The sequence below is a fragment of the Emydura macquarii genome, unplaced genomic scaffold (assembly GCF_026122565.2).
Source record: "Emydura macquarii macquarii isolate MOO-44397 ecotype Brisbane River unplaced genomic scaffold, CSIRO-AGI_Emac_v2 contig_573, whole genome shotgun sequence".
Classification (NCBI taxonomy): Eukaryota; Metazoa; Chordata; order Testudines; family Chelidae; genus Emydura; species Emydura macquarii.
The window spans coordinates 549,953-566,763 of NW_027130710.1; the positions used below are offsets into that span (position 1 = coordinate 549,953).

The 16,811-nt window shown below is 52.2% G+C and overlaps 1 protein-coding gene across 5 annotated transcripts in view; it reads right to left on the minus strand.

The window, feature by feature from the left end:
* Nucleotides 1-458: 458 nt before the first annotated feature.
* The window catches only part of KANSL3 (KAT8 regulatory NSL complex subunit 3), a 53,231-nt gene continuing 36,878 nt past the window's right edge, over nt 459-16,811 (minus strand). For 2 of the 5 annotated variants that reach the window (XM_067540283.1, XM_067540284.1), the window contains 5 exons: nt 16,303-16,415; nt 15,356-15,578; nt 14,218-14,351; nt 7,066-7,228; nt 459-1,208 (listed from right to left, as the gene is read on the minus strand). In XM_067540283.1, the coding sequence (XP_067396384.1) occupies nt 631-1,208; nt 7,066-7,228; nt 14,218-14,351; nt 15,356-15,578; nt 16,303-16,415 (1,211 nt within the window). In that variant the 3' untranslated portion in view covers nt 459-630. Of the gene's footprint in view, nt 1,209-5,736; nt 5,783-7,065; nt 7,229-14,217; nt 14,352-15,355; nt 15,579-16,302; nt 16,416-16,811 lie in introns of all 5 variants that reach the window. The other 3 variants (XM_067540285.1, XM_067540286.1, XM_067540287.1) reach the window with 3 other exon arrangements.

Genomic DNA, 16,811 nt, shown 5'->3' on the forward strand with positions numbered 1-16,811 from the left:
GACTAGATACCTCCTGAGGGCCCTTCCAACCTTCATCTTCTATGATTCTAACCACACAGAGCTCTGACTCCAGTCATGGGTGGTGAGAAGGAACTGAGACAGGTTTGGGAAGCACCCCTCAAATAGGTGGGGGAGGGGCTACAGCCACGAGGCACAAGCGCTGGCCCTACAGGTACTACTGGGCCAAGTTCTCCAGCTCCAGAGCGCTGGGCATGCACATGCCTATGTGGAATACGCAGCTGCATCTGCTCAAAGAAGCAGACGGGGATTTACCCCACCGCTGGGGTGCTGGGAGGCTCATTCATTTGCAAAGCTCCGAAATCCTTCAATGAAAGATGCTAGAAATTAGCAACGCTTGACTGGATTATTATTTCCATTCCATGCTGGGTCTAAATCCCTCCTCCTCAGGGTACAACGCAGGCGGTGATCAAAGGAGAACACTATAATGAAGAGACCACAAGAGTGAAAAAAAAGTTTTATTAAACAGCAACAAAAGAATCAAAACCAAAAGAAATGTCCATTTGTGCCCAGTATGGGCCTGCACTAAGGGGACGGCCACTCCCCCAGCCAGCAGCGCTAGTTCATATTGGAGGCAGAAATCAAATTCATGTCAAAGCGGTGCTGAGCTCGCTATGGCTTCTGGCTGACCGTGGGTCCTGTCGTTGCTATGATGGATGGGCTGGCCAGGCTGCCGCCCAGCGTTATAAGCGTGGTGCCTGCCCCAGCTGGCAACATGCCCTGTGGCAGCAAATGTCTGTTAGTCAGAGTCTCCCTGGTGTTGATGATGGTGCTGCCGTTGTCCACCACAGAGGGCACCTTCCCCAGAGTCTCCACGGCCCCCAGGGCGTGGCCGAGGGTGGAGGCACCTTTGGTCAGGCCAACCTTCTCCCCCCGGTATCCCGGAGGGAGGCCGTCACCCTTTGCCACCAGCGTGGAGGTCAGGATGACAGTCTTGGAAGTGTTCTGCAGGATGGGACCCACTTTGGAACGCACCAGGCTGCAAGGTGGGCTGGGGGTGCTGGCCGGCGTCGCGGAGGTGAAGATCACAGCACCGGTGGGCGAGCTGGCGGAGGATGCCGAGGAGTGGGGCTGGATCCCCACCGGCTTCAGGGGGGCGCAGGCAGCCTCAGCCATCACGGACTTGGTGAGCGCAGACAGCTTGGCGTCTGACATGACATACAGGGTTTTCATGGGGCTGGTGGTGGTCACTGCATGGACAGAGGGACAAAGACAGCTGAGTGTTCCCCTGTGCTTTACACCTCCTCTCCAGCCAAGCCCGCAGTAGCTGGGGCAGAGTAACCAGGGTGTAAGTTGTGCATTGCTCGGGGGGGGGGGCAACAAACCTTTATAAACCACGGCCTGTGCACAGGTTGTCCCCAGAGCAAGCACATACCCCCACACTCGCAAGTGCCCTGACATCCCGCGGCCCCCCGGGACAGGCGCTTGGCCAGGCGCACTAGTACGACGTCCTGAGCGCCAGACCAGGGAGCCCCATATGCCAGCTGCAATTCCAGACACTGCCAGGGATCCAAAGTCAACCCCAAACTGCAACCCAACTGGAAAAGAGGAGGATGGGTCTCCCTCAATAAAGGGGGCAGAAATACCCGTGGCCCACACCCTAGCCTTCCAGCCCACATACAGCACCTCTTGTCTGGGCCGGGCTCAGCTCCAGCCATTAAATCAGAGCTCTAATCCGGGCTGCAAGACTGCTACAGGAGCTCCTGCATCCCAGGACCCCCCGCAGCAACGTGCACTGTGTGGAAAGCGGTGCCAGTGCAAACGCCCTGCATAGGCCCTCCATCAGAAGGGTGGAAATCACACCGCTACCGGCCCAAGCAGTGACCGATGCCCAGCACTGGCATGAAGGTTCACCTGCCTTGCCCTGATGTCATGGGCCTGCTTCTCGGAGTGGGGTAGAGCTCCAGAGTCTGAACTGCCGCCAGGGAAACAGCTCTCATCCTTAACTCAGAGCTTGACCCGCACTGTGTCCTGCCGGAAGGCTGATCACGGCTCATCTCCCCCCGGGGACAGGGAAACCTCTAGCTTCCCACTGACCCTGGGAGGCTTGTGGCAGGATGAAGAGGGTTTCCCCCAGGGATTATGCTGAAGCTACATTTATTGCATAAACCCGTGGCTAGTTCATCTCACTCTGGCTTGAACACTGAGCTTGTGTTAGCTGAGCTCTGAGCAAAGCCCGCTCAGCACAGATCCAAGCGCCTTTGGCTCCATCTCGAGAAGCAGAGGCCTGAGGCGGCAGGAAGCTGCCAAGGAGGCTGCTCCCCTTCCAGCTTCCCACATAGCCCAGGAGGGAGCCGCGAGGCAGCTGAGGTCTACTTAGGGTTCTGCCATTCCATTAAAGAAGTGCAAACATATGGCAACTACAATGATGCAGGAAGCGGGAAAGGCAGAAGCTCTTGCACAGACTAGAGGGAGCATGGCACTCAACGGAGGTTAGGCCAGGCAAGCAACGTCCATTGAAACGGAGGTTATCTGCAGGGCAGAAGGGTCCTCGTGCCCCCATCACTAAGTGGTGCCCCTGACCTCTCCCACTGTAGAGCTGCTCTCCTCTGGTGCTTTGGCTTTGTAAAGCCACGTACTTTGGGGGCCCCAACAGCACGGATGTGCCCACGCCCTGCTCCCCTTTCATATGCAGCTTCAGGAAAAGCCCTTGCTGTGGACCCACTGTCCTTCAAACCCTCGGCAGAGGCAGGCCTGGCATCCCACTGCAGCGAAGGGGCGGCACACAGAGAACAGCTCCCAGGGCTGGAGTGTGACTCCACTGTCTTTCAGCACCGATAACGCCCAGCAAGCGTGCTTCAGCTTTCCTCCTGTGATGTGAAAGCGCCTTCCTAGCTACTTAACGAGGCAGGGGGAGCCTGGGGTGAAGATACAGAACTTCAAGTCAGGAGACCAGGGTTTTAATCCCTGCTCAGCTGGCATGTCTGACCTTGCGTGACTTGCCAAAACACCCCCAAGCGATATACGTGTTGCCAACAGAAGCGCTTGTGTGAACAGCACTATGTCAGCAGGAGATCATTTCACCAGCTATCCAACTGGGCCCTGCCTATACAAGTGATTTTGCTGGCAAAAGTTGTGTTGTTCAAGGGGGTGTTTTTTCCACACCCCTGAGCAACAAAAGTTTTGCTGGCATAAGAGCTAGTGTAGGCAAGGCCCAAATGCAGGCACCTTTGAGTTGGACTACAGCAGCTGCCTAGGTCAGAGAGTGAACAAGACGACTGTAGCCAATTAAAATCGCAGGGAGGGAGCATTAAAATGAAATGACCAATTTTAAACTTGGTCAGGACTCCAGAACTATTTCTACTGCTGTGAAAAACGCTATTGACGCTCTACACGCCACATGTATTCATCCTAGAGTTCGGAAGGAACTCAAATGTGAAATTGCAGAACTACTAACTGTGGTATGTAACCTATCATTTAAATCAGCTTCTGTACCAGATGACTGGAGGACGGCTAATGTGACACCAATTTTTTAAAAAGGCTCCAGAGGCAATCCTGGCAATTACAGACCAGTAAGCTTATCTTCAGTACCAGGCAAATTGGTTGAAACTATGGTAAAGAACAGAATTACCAGACACACAGATGAATATGATTTCTTGGGGAAGAGTCAACAGGCCTCACCACATCTACTAGAATTCTTTGAGGAGGTCAAGAAGCAAGTGGACAAGGGTGATCCAATGGATATAGTGTACTTAGATTTTCAGAAAACCTTTGACAAAGTCCCTCAGAAAAGGCTCTTAAGGAAAATAAGCAGTCATGGGATAAGAGGGAACGTCCTCTCCTGGATCAGTAACTGGTTAAAAGGCAGGAAACAGAGTAGGAATAAATGGTCAGTTTTCAGAATGGAGAGACCCCGTGATGTCCCCCAGAGGTCTGCACTGGAACCAGTAGCATTCAACATATTCATAAATGATCTGGGAAACAGGGTAAATAGTGAGGTGGCAAAATTTGCAGATGACACAAAGCTACTCAAGATAGTTAAGTCCAAAGCAGACTGTGAAGAGATACAAAGGGGATCTCACAAAACTGGGTGACTGGGCAACAAAATGGCAGATGAAATTCAGTGTTGATAAAAGCAAAATAATGCACACTGGAAAACATAAACCCAACTATGCATATAAAATGATAGAATCTAAATTAGCAGTTCCCACTCAAGAAAGAGATCTTGGCGTCATCATGGATGGTTTTTTAAAAACATCCACTCCATGTGCAGCGGCAGGCAAAAAAGCTACCAGAAGGTTGGGAATCATTAGGAAAGGGATAGCTAAGACGACAGAAAATTTCATAACACATTATATAAATCCACGGCATGCCCACATCAGGAACACTGCTGCAGATCTGGCCGCCCCATCTCAAAAAAAAGATTACTGGAATTGGAAAAGATACAGAAAAGGGCAACTAAAATGATTAGGGGAATGGAAAAGCTTCCATATGAGGAGAGATTAATAAGACTGGGACTTTTCAGCTTGGAAAAGAGACAACTAAGGGGGATATGACAGAGGTCTATAAAAACATGACTGGTGTGAAGAAAGCGAATGAGGAAGTGTTATTTACTCCTTCTCAGAACACAAGAACTAGGAGTCACCAAATGAAATTAATAGGCAGCAGGTTAAAATGAACAAAAGGAAATATTTCTTCTCACAATGCACAGTCAACCTGTGGAACTCCTTGCCAGAGGATTTTGTGAAGGCCAAGCCTATTGCGGGGTTCAAAAAAGAACTAGCTAAGTTCATGGAGGCTAGGTCCATCAGTGGCTATTAGCCAGGACAGGCAGGGGTTGCTGTTTGCCAGAGGCTGGGAATGGCCAGCGGGCTGGATTACTTGATGATGACCTGTTCTGTTCATTCCCTCTGAAGCACCTGGCATTGGCCACTGTCGAAAGCCAGGACACTGGGCTAGATGGACCATTGGTCTGACCCAGTGTGGCCATTCTTATGTTCTTAAGTGATCAGCTGAGGTCCCATTCATCTCTCCCGAAAGATGTCACCTCCAGCAGCAGTGCCTGAGAGCAGGTTGGGCATTTTCTCAGCCCTACCTCCTGGGTCACACCAGCACCTCCCAGCCACGGAAATGCAAGCTTGTGCCCAGACAGCACATGCTGCATCTCACAAGGAGCCAACTGGATGCATTACCTTTACAGCAGCAGGCCAGGCTGTATGCCAGCAATGGGAGCAGATTCACGGAGCGCAGAAAGGCTCCTCGCCGAGAAGAGGTGCTGCAGTGGTGATTATCTAGGATAAGGTGAACCCGTCTGCCCCACTATATCACCCCCACCTGACCTCCTCCCAGGGGCTCTGATCTGTGTGAGACCAAGAGGCAGGACCTGGTGGGGTGAGCTCCAAACACGTGAATGCTGCTAAGTAGGGAAGCTTCCTACAGGTTCTCAAGCCCTCGCTGGGTGCCTTGGCAACAGGTCCCCTCAAGCATTGCCTCACAACAGGAACAGTCTCATGTCACAAAACCAGGATCCTGACAGGCACCTGTCTCACTGAATCATGCCCAGCCCAGCACCCTCTGCATGCTGGGATGTCTCGCAGCGCTGCAGCTCTTCAAGGTCATGGCTCTTACAGGTTATGGCTCATCTGGGAGCGCAAGCTGCTGATACAGGGAAAGCTGGAGTTCAGCTTATCCTAAGTCACCAAAAGAAGCCTGGGACTCACACTCAAGGCAAGGGAGCCTGTATGCCACCGGCCATCACAAGCGCATCCCACAACTCACCAAATGTGTTATGGGAGGGGTGATCTCCTTCCTCTGAGGCATCCATCTGGGGACATTACAGGAGGCAGGTTACCAGTGAGGTTGAACCAAGGGGTCTGAGCTGCTATGAAAAATCCTAGACGGCACTGTTGAAAATCACACCCTCGTGCTTCCCTCCCTCTCCCCCGCGCTTTGTTTTTCTTGTGTTTCACGGTTGGGCCACGGTTGAATTTAGACTGTGAGCTCTGAAGGGCAGCGGCTGTATCTGCTCTGCGTTTCTAGGGAGCACGTAGCGCAGTTCTGGCTGCTAAACAAGCACACACAGACACTGACTCTGCTACTGGGTTAAAAGTCACCCAGGGCCACTGGTGACACAAGAAAGCCTTCTGCAAACAACCAAGGTCACCTTCGAGCCTAAGTACAAACAACAAAGGGACACATTTAAAACTAAGAGCAGAAAAGAACATCGCGTTTTTCCACTTCCTTATTGATTTTAACGGGGAACCGCTGGGGTCTGAAGTGTGCAGTGATTCTAACCCTGCAGGCACTGTTAGCTGATTAGCGCACAAAGCTCAGTCTCTGCAGAACACGGCAGGGATTTCACAGTGCTCCAGAGCTGTTTGCTTAGACACCAGCTCTTTGAGAAACCTGGCACCCAGTTAAACACAGCTCCAGTCTGTTTTGAAGGGGGAGACTTTGTCCAGTCTGCCCATTTCCCCAGAACCCTTATCATCCATTTGCCTCCGGGGCTTTTCTCCTCACTGTGAAACCAACAGGAAAGAATCAAAACAGCCGGGATGCAACTGATCTTACCAAAGCATTTTAAGGATACAACAGACTGCAGCTTACATGTGTGTGGATTTGGATTCTCTCAGGGGAATCGCAACAGACACACTTTCTCGGCTGCAGTGTCTTGGATCCTTTCTCCCAACAATGCACAGCGGGGAGAGCAGCTAGTGTGGAAAGCGCGTGGTTTGTGCAGCAGCTGCTCAGAGCCAGCAGAAATGCAGAACCTGCGAAGTATGTAACTGTGGGCCATGGAGTTGAACTTAGAATAACTATCTAGGCCTTTGGGCTAGTAAGCGTCACGCCACGGTCTCAGTTACATCGCTCTACGTCCTCCCATTGCGCTGTAACGCCAAATAAAAGTGCAAACGAGTACTCAAAGAAACCAGTTAGTCGGGGGACTGTGACTTCAAAAAAAACAAACCAAGGCCATTGGAGTCCTGGCGACCCAGCCACACCACCGCAGCAACCCTGCAAGTCACCAGGCAGGCATGGCTCCAACCCTTCCTCCACAGTGACCCCAAAGCTTCGCTGTGTGCGCCCCAGAACTGCCATGCGCCTCACCTACAGGTGGCGTTGCTGCAGAGGTCAGGTGGGACGCGGGGTCGGCAGGAGCCATCTCTATGCCAGCCTGCGCCTTGCTGAGTTCCATCTGAGACAGCAGCTTGCCAGGACAGGAGGCACTGGAAGCTGGGGTGGTCAAGTTCCCAACTGCACCGTCTGGAGCCTGAAAGGGTTAAAGCAATTGAGACCCAACAGAACTGCCGGGCAGAGCAGCAAAAATTCACAGCACTCAACGGAGCTCTCGGGGTGTGATGCAGAGCAGAGCTACTCTCCAGCCCTTACCCGGCTAGGCTCACTTTCCATTGCCTCTAATGTCTCTTAGCAGCTGGAAATTCAAATCTCATTTCTCTGCACATTTTAATCTCTCTTATAAGGCTCTCTTCCCTCTGTCTGACCAGTTACTTGTCAACTTGAGGAGTCGTCTGTGGAAAAAGACAAAGTTCTGCAAAGGCGTTGCTAAAAGAAAGTCAGCCATGTTAGGGGTTTAAACGATGTTGTCCTCAACATTTGGGAGGGCAGGTTCAGCAGAGGGTCGCTGCGTTCAGCAGTGGGATGGCTTTATTCCCACCTCCACCAGTGACTCTAAGGGTGACCCTGGGCAAGTCGCTCCATGCCTCAGTTTCCCAGCTGTACTGTGCAGATGATCCTGACTTATGTCAGATTCTGGGCACTCAGGGATGCTCTGATGAAGGCAGCAATGTGCTGTTACTGCTGAGATGCCACCAAAAGCACAAACAACAGGAAGCAGCATCTTCACATTCACTTCGGCATCAGAAGAGTCCCCCCCGGGCCGTGAAATGACGCACAAGCTCCCTTGGACATTCAGCCTGACATCCGAGCAGAATCCGTCCAGCGGGAGACCTCTCAGTAAGGGTATCTAATGTTCCCCGCGCGGAAGCGCCAAGCTATCATCTGAGGTCCAGGTAGGGTTGTGGCAATTAGGGAAAAACCTTCTTTTTACTGGTAAACTGAGCAAATGTGATCTGGAGTCGATGCCACTCAAAGCACCACAAGGCCTGGTTTTCACAATATAACTGACCTAGCAGGAGAGAACCAAAACGGGAGCAGTGGTTCACATGAGGGGGCAGCCATTCTTTGGTACTAAGTTCTAATACCAGTTGGTACTTGTGCGTTTAATCCATCCAGGCATCCGACTGCTTTAACCCCTGCTGCACACGGACAGACACCTTCACTGAGCTCTCCATGCTGACTCCTCTGGCTTCCCCCCCCCCACGCCAAGCCCATCAGCGCAGAGGAGCAGCACATTACCTTCCTCCCACTGAATCTCCGCTGCTGGTCATGCAGCCCATTCCCTCCAGATGTTCAAATCCAATGGCGCGCCTCAGACTCCTCTACACAAACCCAGTGTCATGAGCAAACTTCACCAAGCCACAATCCCGTCCGTCTTCTGACAACACTGGTCTCCACAATCAACCCTCGTGACGCTAGCACTAACCACGTGCCATTTCGACTGCGTGTCCCATTACTTAACTAGCACTGACTCCTGAAAACCTTCACCCATCTAGCATGCAGCTATAACGCAGACAGGGGACTCTGGCACAAGAGAACTGTCTTCAGAGCATTGTGATCATCTAGTCTGACTTCCTGCATAGCACAGACCAGAGAACTGCCACAATAATTCCTAGAGCAGATCTGTTAGAAAACCATCCAATCTTGATTTTGCAATGGTCGGTGATGGAGAATCCACCATGACCTTTGGTAAGTTGTTCCAATTTGATGCCTTATTTCCATAGAGGCTGTAGTGCAAGACCTAGCCATGCCCCAGTGACCAAGTGACATCCTGGGCTGTCCAAAGCTTTAGCCCTATTACACGGCAGGATCAGAGACGTAGGCTGCACTTCTCAAAGTAGGCCAAGAGTCCAATTCCCTCTGGCTTTCAACTCCCTTAGACCTTCCAGCTGGATTGGAAAAACAACCTGTGCTCTTTGTGGTTATTTTCCTTAGTCTTTTATGAAATGGCTCTTACCAAGCAAAGGTGTTATGAAATACAACACATTCTAATGGCAGATGTAAGTCAATTACATTAATGGATCTAATTCGAGCAGTTGCTGAAATACGTAACTCATGACCTTTTGCTTCTAAAAGAACTCTCCAGGGATATTAATGCAATTAAGCACTCCACTAAACACAACCCCAATGATGTAAGTCAAACTCACAGCTCTGAATTAAGCCTCAAGCACCACCTTGTAACATCGCCCCAGAGTTAATCTACGCCTGAAAACTTCATGGCTTTGTCAGACTTTCTAACATAGTTATTATTCTGCCACATTTGTTTAGGGCATCTCAGTGCAGGTAACAAAGAGTAGGAAGGAAAACATGCCATTTCTGATCACTTCTTCAAACCGCCTTGGAAGAGACTGATTCAGGCTTACATGAGAAGATTTTGATCTGCAAGGCAACATAACTGGATGTGACTCAGACAGACTGATCTTTAGCACTGAAAGAGGATTTACACAGTGACTGTCCACAATGTCACACGAGTAGCTATTCTCACCATCTCTAGATTTCCTTCAAGAAATATCCACCCTTGACAGTGATATACGAAAAGCTGGCAACACTTACAGGCCATGTCATGCCAGCAGAATGACTGGAAATGACATTGAACAGAGAGGTGAAGGGACCAGATGCTCCACTTCCCTACATGCTGGCCAGAACAGCCACCACAGATTTTTAAAAGGCAAACAAGACATTTGTGAATATCCACATGTGGAAATTACTGATAAAAATAATACAGCACAGATCCTTACGTAACATGAAACAGGCTTTTGACTGACTGATGCTTAACATGCCATTTCCGCAGCCTGAGCCCAAAGGCAGCTTCCAGTGACAGTCCCCCAGCGACAACACCCGCTCCCACATCCGGGGGCTAACGTGGCTCAGAAGTCCCTTCTCTCTGAAGTCCCGTGATGAAGGAGCAATGCAAAGCCAAAGCAATTTCTCCCCCCTCACCCTAATGGAGGCAGTCGGGGTCACAGTAACTTCTGACAGGAGCGGGCTTCCAGCTCAGAGTCCCCAGACACAGTCTTCTCTCCCGCACTCCTACAGCAGGGCCGTCGGCAGGGAACTTGCATCGGTGACAGAGAACAGAGGGAACTCAACTGAGTGAGAAGACGAAGCCCATCACAGTCAGGAGAAACATTCTTCCCTGGGACCCTCAGCCTCCAGCTTTCGGATGCAAGGAGAGCAGCTGGCATCAGCTTTTGGTGCCCGAGTGGTCCAAACATATCGCGGTTTCTATGCCTCACCACGAACTGACACGCTGAAGCTGTCCCCTCCGCAAATTTCATTCCTGCCTGAGTCTGCAGGCTGTGTCAGGCCTCCCCTGATAGAAACCGGATTGAAAATGGGGTACAGCAAGTAGAGGCGAAGGGAGCTGGGTGGAAATTCAACACAGGCCATTTTAGACGTGCTATTAGACTTCAGCCCAGGGCAGCTTTGTCCGTCTCCTTCTGCCACGTCTCTTTCACTGGGCACTCTGCAAAAGCGTCTGTGTGTTTAGTAACAAGTGTTTGTTCTACATGCTGGCTCAGGGCTTGTCTACCCTCGAAACGCTACAGCGGCACAGATGCAGCATAGCTGGAGTGCAGACACTCACTAGAGTGACAAAAGGGGTTCTTCCATCGCGCTAGTAAATGCCCCTCTCCGAGAGACAGTAACTGACTCGTGGTGTCTACACCAGGGCTTAGGTTAGTTTAATTACATCTAGGATGTGAAATGTTTCACAGCCCTGAGCAATGTAGTTAAGGCAACCTAACTTTGTAGCGTAGACCCGCCCTCAGTAACCAACTTCTGTTTCCCCGTGTCTTGATGGATCCCTTCCCCCAAAATTTCCCCCAGAAGCAGCCTGAGTTTGAAACATCTAGATTTTATACTGTAAACACTGTGTCCACCTCAACGTCTGTGCAGTCCCCGGCACTGTAATCTAAGGATTAGAATACGGAAAATAATATAAACCAGGGGAAACAAATTAAATGCTTCCCTCTCAAATCCAGGTAAATAATGTTCACTATTTTCAAACAGCATTTTGGCAGCCCTTTAATCAAATGCCAATGTGTTATGTCTGATCTTTGCAGGAGCCCACGCCAGCGATCTGTAATTTAGAGTGGCACCTTTCTACATGTTCCTGTGTCCAACAAGAGTTTTCAGGACACAGGAACATACAGGAAGATGTTAAACTCACAGCGGAAGTTAAACTCCCAGAGCTGACTCTTCCACAGATGCCTTGTAAAACGTGACAACTTCATTTGTGTCTGTCTCTGTTTTCAGAGAAAACTGAAATCTCTCCCAAGATTTCTCTGCCAGTCTTTTGCTGCTTTTTCCAAGTTCTTGAAGTGGTTCCCAACTGATTCAGGGGCTTTTGCTGTCCTTGTTTGACCTGTCTAGAAGCACACATTCACACGCATGGGAACTTGGACTGTCATGTCCTTATATATGGCAAGAGCCCCGAAGAGACTGGTTTCTAAGTCTGAATAAAACCTAAACCACGGCGAGGCAGCTCTCAAAAGCCTCTGTCTCACAAGCACCATGGTGCAAGCCCCCTCCTGGCCAGTCACATTCTAAAGCTGCAGCACTTTCTCACAATGCAGTTTCCCTTTCGCCTACAACCAAAAGACAACACACAGAGGCAGACCCGGGTTATTTTAACCCTGACACATGCCTTCAACACCAGCATGCTGCAATGCAGCAGCTAACGGGGGCAGCTGAGCTGGTCAGGAGGGTTTCCCACAGAGCACAGCACAATCCCTGGTAATAGTATCACTTGACTCCTGCGGTGCCTAAAGGACAGGCATGGATGTCACAGACTCAGCCCTGGGGCAATTTGTGCTGTGGGGCTGAAGGCTTTAGGGTTCCTCTGCAGCACGGGGCACGGGTCAGGTTTAAACTGCTGTACATGGTGGATTCTCTGTCCCCTGAAATCTTTAAGCCATGACTTGAGGAGTTCAGTAACTCAGCCAGAGTTTAGGGGTCTGTCACAGGCGTGGGTGGGCGAGGGTCTGTCTATGCGGATTCAAACCTCACTGCTGATGCGCGATGTGTGAGTTTCTCTGGCCTGACTCAGGCTGGAATGCTCAAAATCGTCCGTCCTGGCTTTTGACCTCTACGAATCTCTGTCTCACAACTGCAAACTGGCTTAAGGTGGAGCCGTCCAAGGATATGTCTGCCCTGGAGATTTCACCATCTTCCTTTTTAACTCAAGGCGTTCTAGCTGCTCATTTCCTTTCTGAACTCACACTTCAGCTGAAACTTGCCACTGCTGTTCTGAGATCACAAGGCAGAGACACTTAGTGCTCTGATTGGGTGTCTTTGCTCCTGGCCTCTGCTCTAAAAATCAGCCCAGTGGGACCAGGAACCAAGGTTTATAAGCTGCAATATCTGATGCCAGTAACTGTTTCTCCACTAAACAGAGCTGCCTCTAAACTGGCAGCTTGTGTTCTGGATTCAGCCCCACGACAAGACACAGCTGGGGATGGGAGGACAGCGACCTGACACTTTCCCAGGAAGGACACTTGACAGGTTAGGAGTCTGCAATGCAAGGCTCACTCCTGCCACAGTGAGTGGGAAAATCCCAAGGAGATTTGTCTAGAGTAGTGTTTGATCCCAGGGACTGGCTTGCTGCCTTCCTAAACTGTGTTGGGACCTGTGGAGGAGATGACAAGATGGAGACGCTGGTGTTACCCACAGACGCCTGCCAACCATTAGCTCAGTCTCAGGCCCAGGATCTGAAGGCTTGAGGCACTATGCTCCCCGCACAGGATGGGGCTTTAGGCGCACCCCTGACCTCACTCTCGTCTGCCCCTTCGGTGGAATGAGCTGGAGGAGGTACAGCGAAGAGACCAGAACCCAGCAGAGCCCGACTACAAGCGCTGGGGTGGGGCTGGATATAAAAACAGCCCAGAAGTCTCAGGCACGGGTTGGGTCGTCTCTGATTTCCTCCTCCTGCCCCTGGGGTTGGTGAGGTGGCAGCCGCGTGCCCCACCCCTCAGCCACCACCACCTTGCAGCACGAGGTGTTTGCCAATGAGCCGTGGCCCCTCTCACTGTGCCAAGCACCCGGCGCAGGGACGCGGGGGCAGCCAGCAGGAGCAGGGCACACAGCCACGGCTGCCCCAACCCCCCAGGCAGGAGGCAGCAGGAGATGGATGGCAGGCGCAAGATGTCAGGGATGCGACACCCACATCAAGTCGAATCCCAAGAACGAGGTGACAGGTTCAGGGGAAGCAGCCCAGGAAGTGGGGAAAACTGACCGCCCGTTGGGCAGGGAGCGGCTGGTGGGCCAGCGTGGGGATCAGGCTGCAGAACAGAGAGCAGGGCTGGAGGTTAATTAGCCCTGGCTGTGCCATGGAAACACAGTAAAGAAAACGGAGTCTGGGCTGGCAGCTAGACCCTAAGGGAGTGACTACAAGCGTCAGGGGCGGGTATGGAAACCACCTCAGGCTGGGGTCTAGTTGGGTTTGGGTCGGACTTTAAGAGTAGGCCCAAACAGACCTCCACTCTGGAGAGTCCCATTATGCCTTCCTCCCCACACAGCAGTGTGGACAAACACCCTCTCCAGAAGGCCTCAAGCGTCAGTGGTGCATTAAATAGGAGCGTCCACACTGACACCGACTCCAAGGGTTTGTATCCAAAGCCACTGCCTTGGCTTGGCATTTTCATTGGCTAAGTGCGGCAGTGACATAACAGACGCATCATCTGGGCGGAGGCCTCTGCGTTCGTGGAGCAGGAGAGGACGGATCTCTCTCTAACCACGGTCCTACGAGGCCCATTTCTGCTGGGCCATCATTCCGTGCTCTTGGAAGTCACCATCCCGTCCGTGTGCGACAGTCTGCAGCCAGTGACTGATGTGATGCCACAAGCTCAGCTCTGCAACTTCACGGCACAGTGGCACAACAGGCCGCAAGGAAGAAAACACCCCGGCCGGCCCCAGCATTAGCAAAACCCACCAAGAACCTCTCCTAGTGAGAAAAGCCCAATGGGAGTTTCTAGGCCAGGGCAATACGGCAGAACACTCCCGCCCAGGACAGATGTTCCTGCACTGGATTAACCACAAACGTGGGCCAGCAAATGTTGGCAATGGAAGCAAGACACACGCCCAATGGTGTCTCTTCACCTAAGACCAGAGGCCCAGGGTTACCTGAGGTGTCTGAGTTTGCAGCTGCTGCTCCTCCATCTGGGGCTGGATAGCCCCCATGGCCGCTTGGCTGAGGGTGGTGACACGGCTGGGCTGCCCCCGCAGGGTCACAGTAATGGTGGTTGGGGCCTTCAAGCCTGGAAGACATGGGAGCAAAGCAAGTCACTGATACTGCCTGATCGCCAAGCGCACACTTCGTCCTGAGCTTGGTTCTTCCTTTTACAGGAGCAGCAGATGAGACAGACACAAAACCCTCTGTCAGCTGCTCCCAAACTGCCAGCGAGTGGAGATGAGCTGCGGGACAACACAAACGTGGAGAGCAGCAAAGGTCACAGGGTCCCAAACAACGTATAGCACAGCAAATCCACCTCTGGGAAAGCCCAGCGTTCGTTCCCTAGGCACAATCGCTGGACAGTGATACTTGGAGACCTGCAGCCCAGAGCCAGTGCATATTTCATGGCAATGGGCCGAGTGCTGTATAATGAGGAGCTCAGCACAACCCAAGGCAGGAACGCGAATCCCAGAGCTCAGAGCTGATGGCAATCGCTAGCTGTGGTGAGCAGACAGGGCACAAGACTGACAGCGGCTGGCATCTCCAAGGGATACACGGCACGTAGCCATAGCTGGATCTTGGCAATACGGCGCCTGGAATGCTATGAATTAGGGGACCCGCTGTTCAGGGGAATCCTCCTGCCCGTTTGCGAGCCGTCACAGACCATATGAAGTATCATTCGGCCTGGCGATAAGGAACGTGCACAGGGGACTTCAATCAAGTGCATGATGAAGATCGAGTAATACTGGGGAGGAGATCGATTTCCCGGTCTACAGCAGCAAATCCCCCTTCACCCTGCAAGGGATGTAACTTCTCTCGCTGGCCTCAAACTCCAATCCCAGCTCTGCCACTGACTCACTGGGACACCTTGGGCAAATCGCCTCCTGTCTGCGTTTCGGTGTCTCCTTAGGGCAGCAATACCTCCCTCCTTCGCAGCGGTAATGGGAGGATAAGTTAGTGTTTGCAGCGAACTGTGAAGCTGAGACAAGCTTTGTAAATGCTAACTACAGTCTGAAGGATGGCACTGCCGGGCCAGGAGGGAGCTCTGCGTCTCCGTATCCCAATCCCCCACCAGCACTAGCTCCTTACCTGCTGTTTGGTTGGAGATCTGAGCCAAGCCAGGAAGGCTGCTGGCCAACTTCGCCAGCCCGCCATTGGTCAGCAACTGGTGAATAGCCGTGGGCTTCCCACTCGCCGAGGCGCCAAGAGACGACAAGGAAGTGGCGACTGGAATGGTGCGGACAATTGTCCCGGTGCCCGTGGTTATGGCACTCAGATTCTGAACAGGCGCTGGTGTCTTCACAGCCGAGGCCTGCCAGGGAAGGAAAGGCAATTGCAGTGAGCATCGCGGAGGAGGGGGCAGGTGGTGGTGGGACGTTCCTCCCCGCACCCTCGCTCTCAAGATGCCGCAGCCGTCTGGCACTTTTCCGACCCCTCATTCCAGCAGGCAGCAAGTGCCTCTCGGCTCAAGGCTGGACGGAGTTTGGCCCTTTCCCCATGGACACCCTTGATCTGAACGGAGGTTGCTCGGATAGAAGTGGAGCACTGCATGGTGGAACCTGTCCCGCCTAGAACTGACGGGGCTGCAACTCCATTGTGAGGAGCAGGAATGGAAAAGGCCCCGCAGGCTCTTCTCACCCACTCCCTGGGATGGGGGGTGAATGCAGGACCATTCCCTACATTACATTTTCTAGTGTTTTGTCCAGTCTAGATTTCAAGGCCTCCTCTGCCAGAACTCCCATTTCCCATGCACCTCATGCTACTACAGCACACGCCATCCACATGGGAAGGCAGGCTGCAGGGAGCAATGACCCTTGTAGAGAAGGCATCCATCACCCTCGGTCCTCGAGTATCCTCCTCCTGACCCAAGCGCCAAACACAGGAGCAAGAGCTTCAAGGCAGCTCCTTACCCTTAGCACAGCCCTACTTCATCCACACCAGTAAGGATGTCATCCTCCCAAGCTGTCTCAACCCACTTCCACACTCTCCAGGAGAGCCTGTGTCCTGAAACCCTCCATGTCCCTAGGGATGCCTACCTGTATGGGCAGCCCTGCGGATGCTACGCTTGCTGGAAGGGCTGATGACTTGGTGCCGATATCCTGCAGGCTGAAGCTCAGGCCCTGCAGGAGGCTGCTAGCGGACGCAGCTCCTGAAAGCAAACAAGACTGGGGAATCACACGCCACGAAGAGCCAGTTTCTCACCCTTGGTGGAGGCCGTCCCCTTGAGTCACACCGTCTCTTGACCCATGGGAGCCTATCGGATCTCCCTCTGAGCTATGTTTCGAGTAGGAAAACACCATCCTAGCTCACGGCCCAACACCTGCCAACTCCCATGACTGCAAACAGGACATGCACCCGGCGTAGGCAGGGCCAGTCGTGTTTCAGAACACGTTGGCTGGTCACCAGAGAGCGAGCCACCCCCGGCTCCCACGCACGTGAAATCAATATAAATGGTGCCATTAGAGCTGAACACATCATTGATATTTAATTTCAGAAGCTGAACCACAAAATCTGAACAAAAATTTGGTTCAGTTCAGGTTGAAAT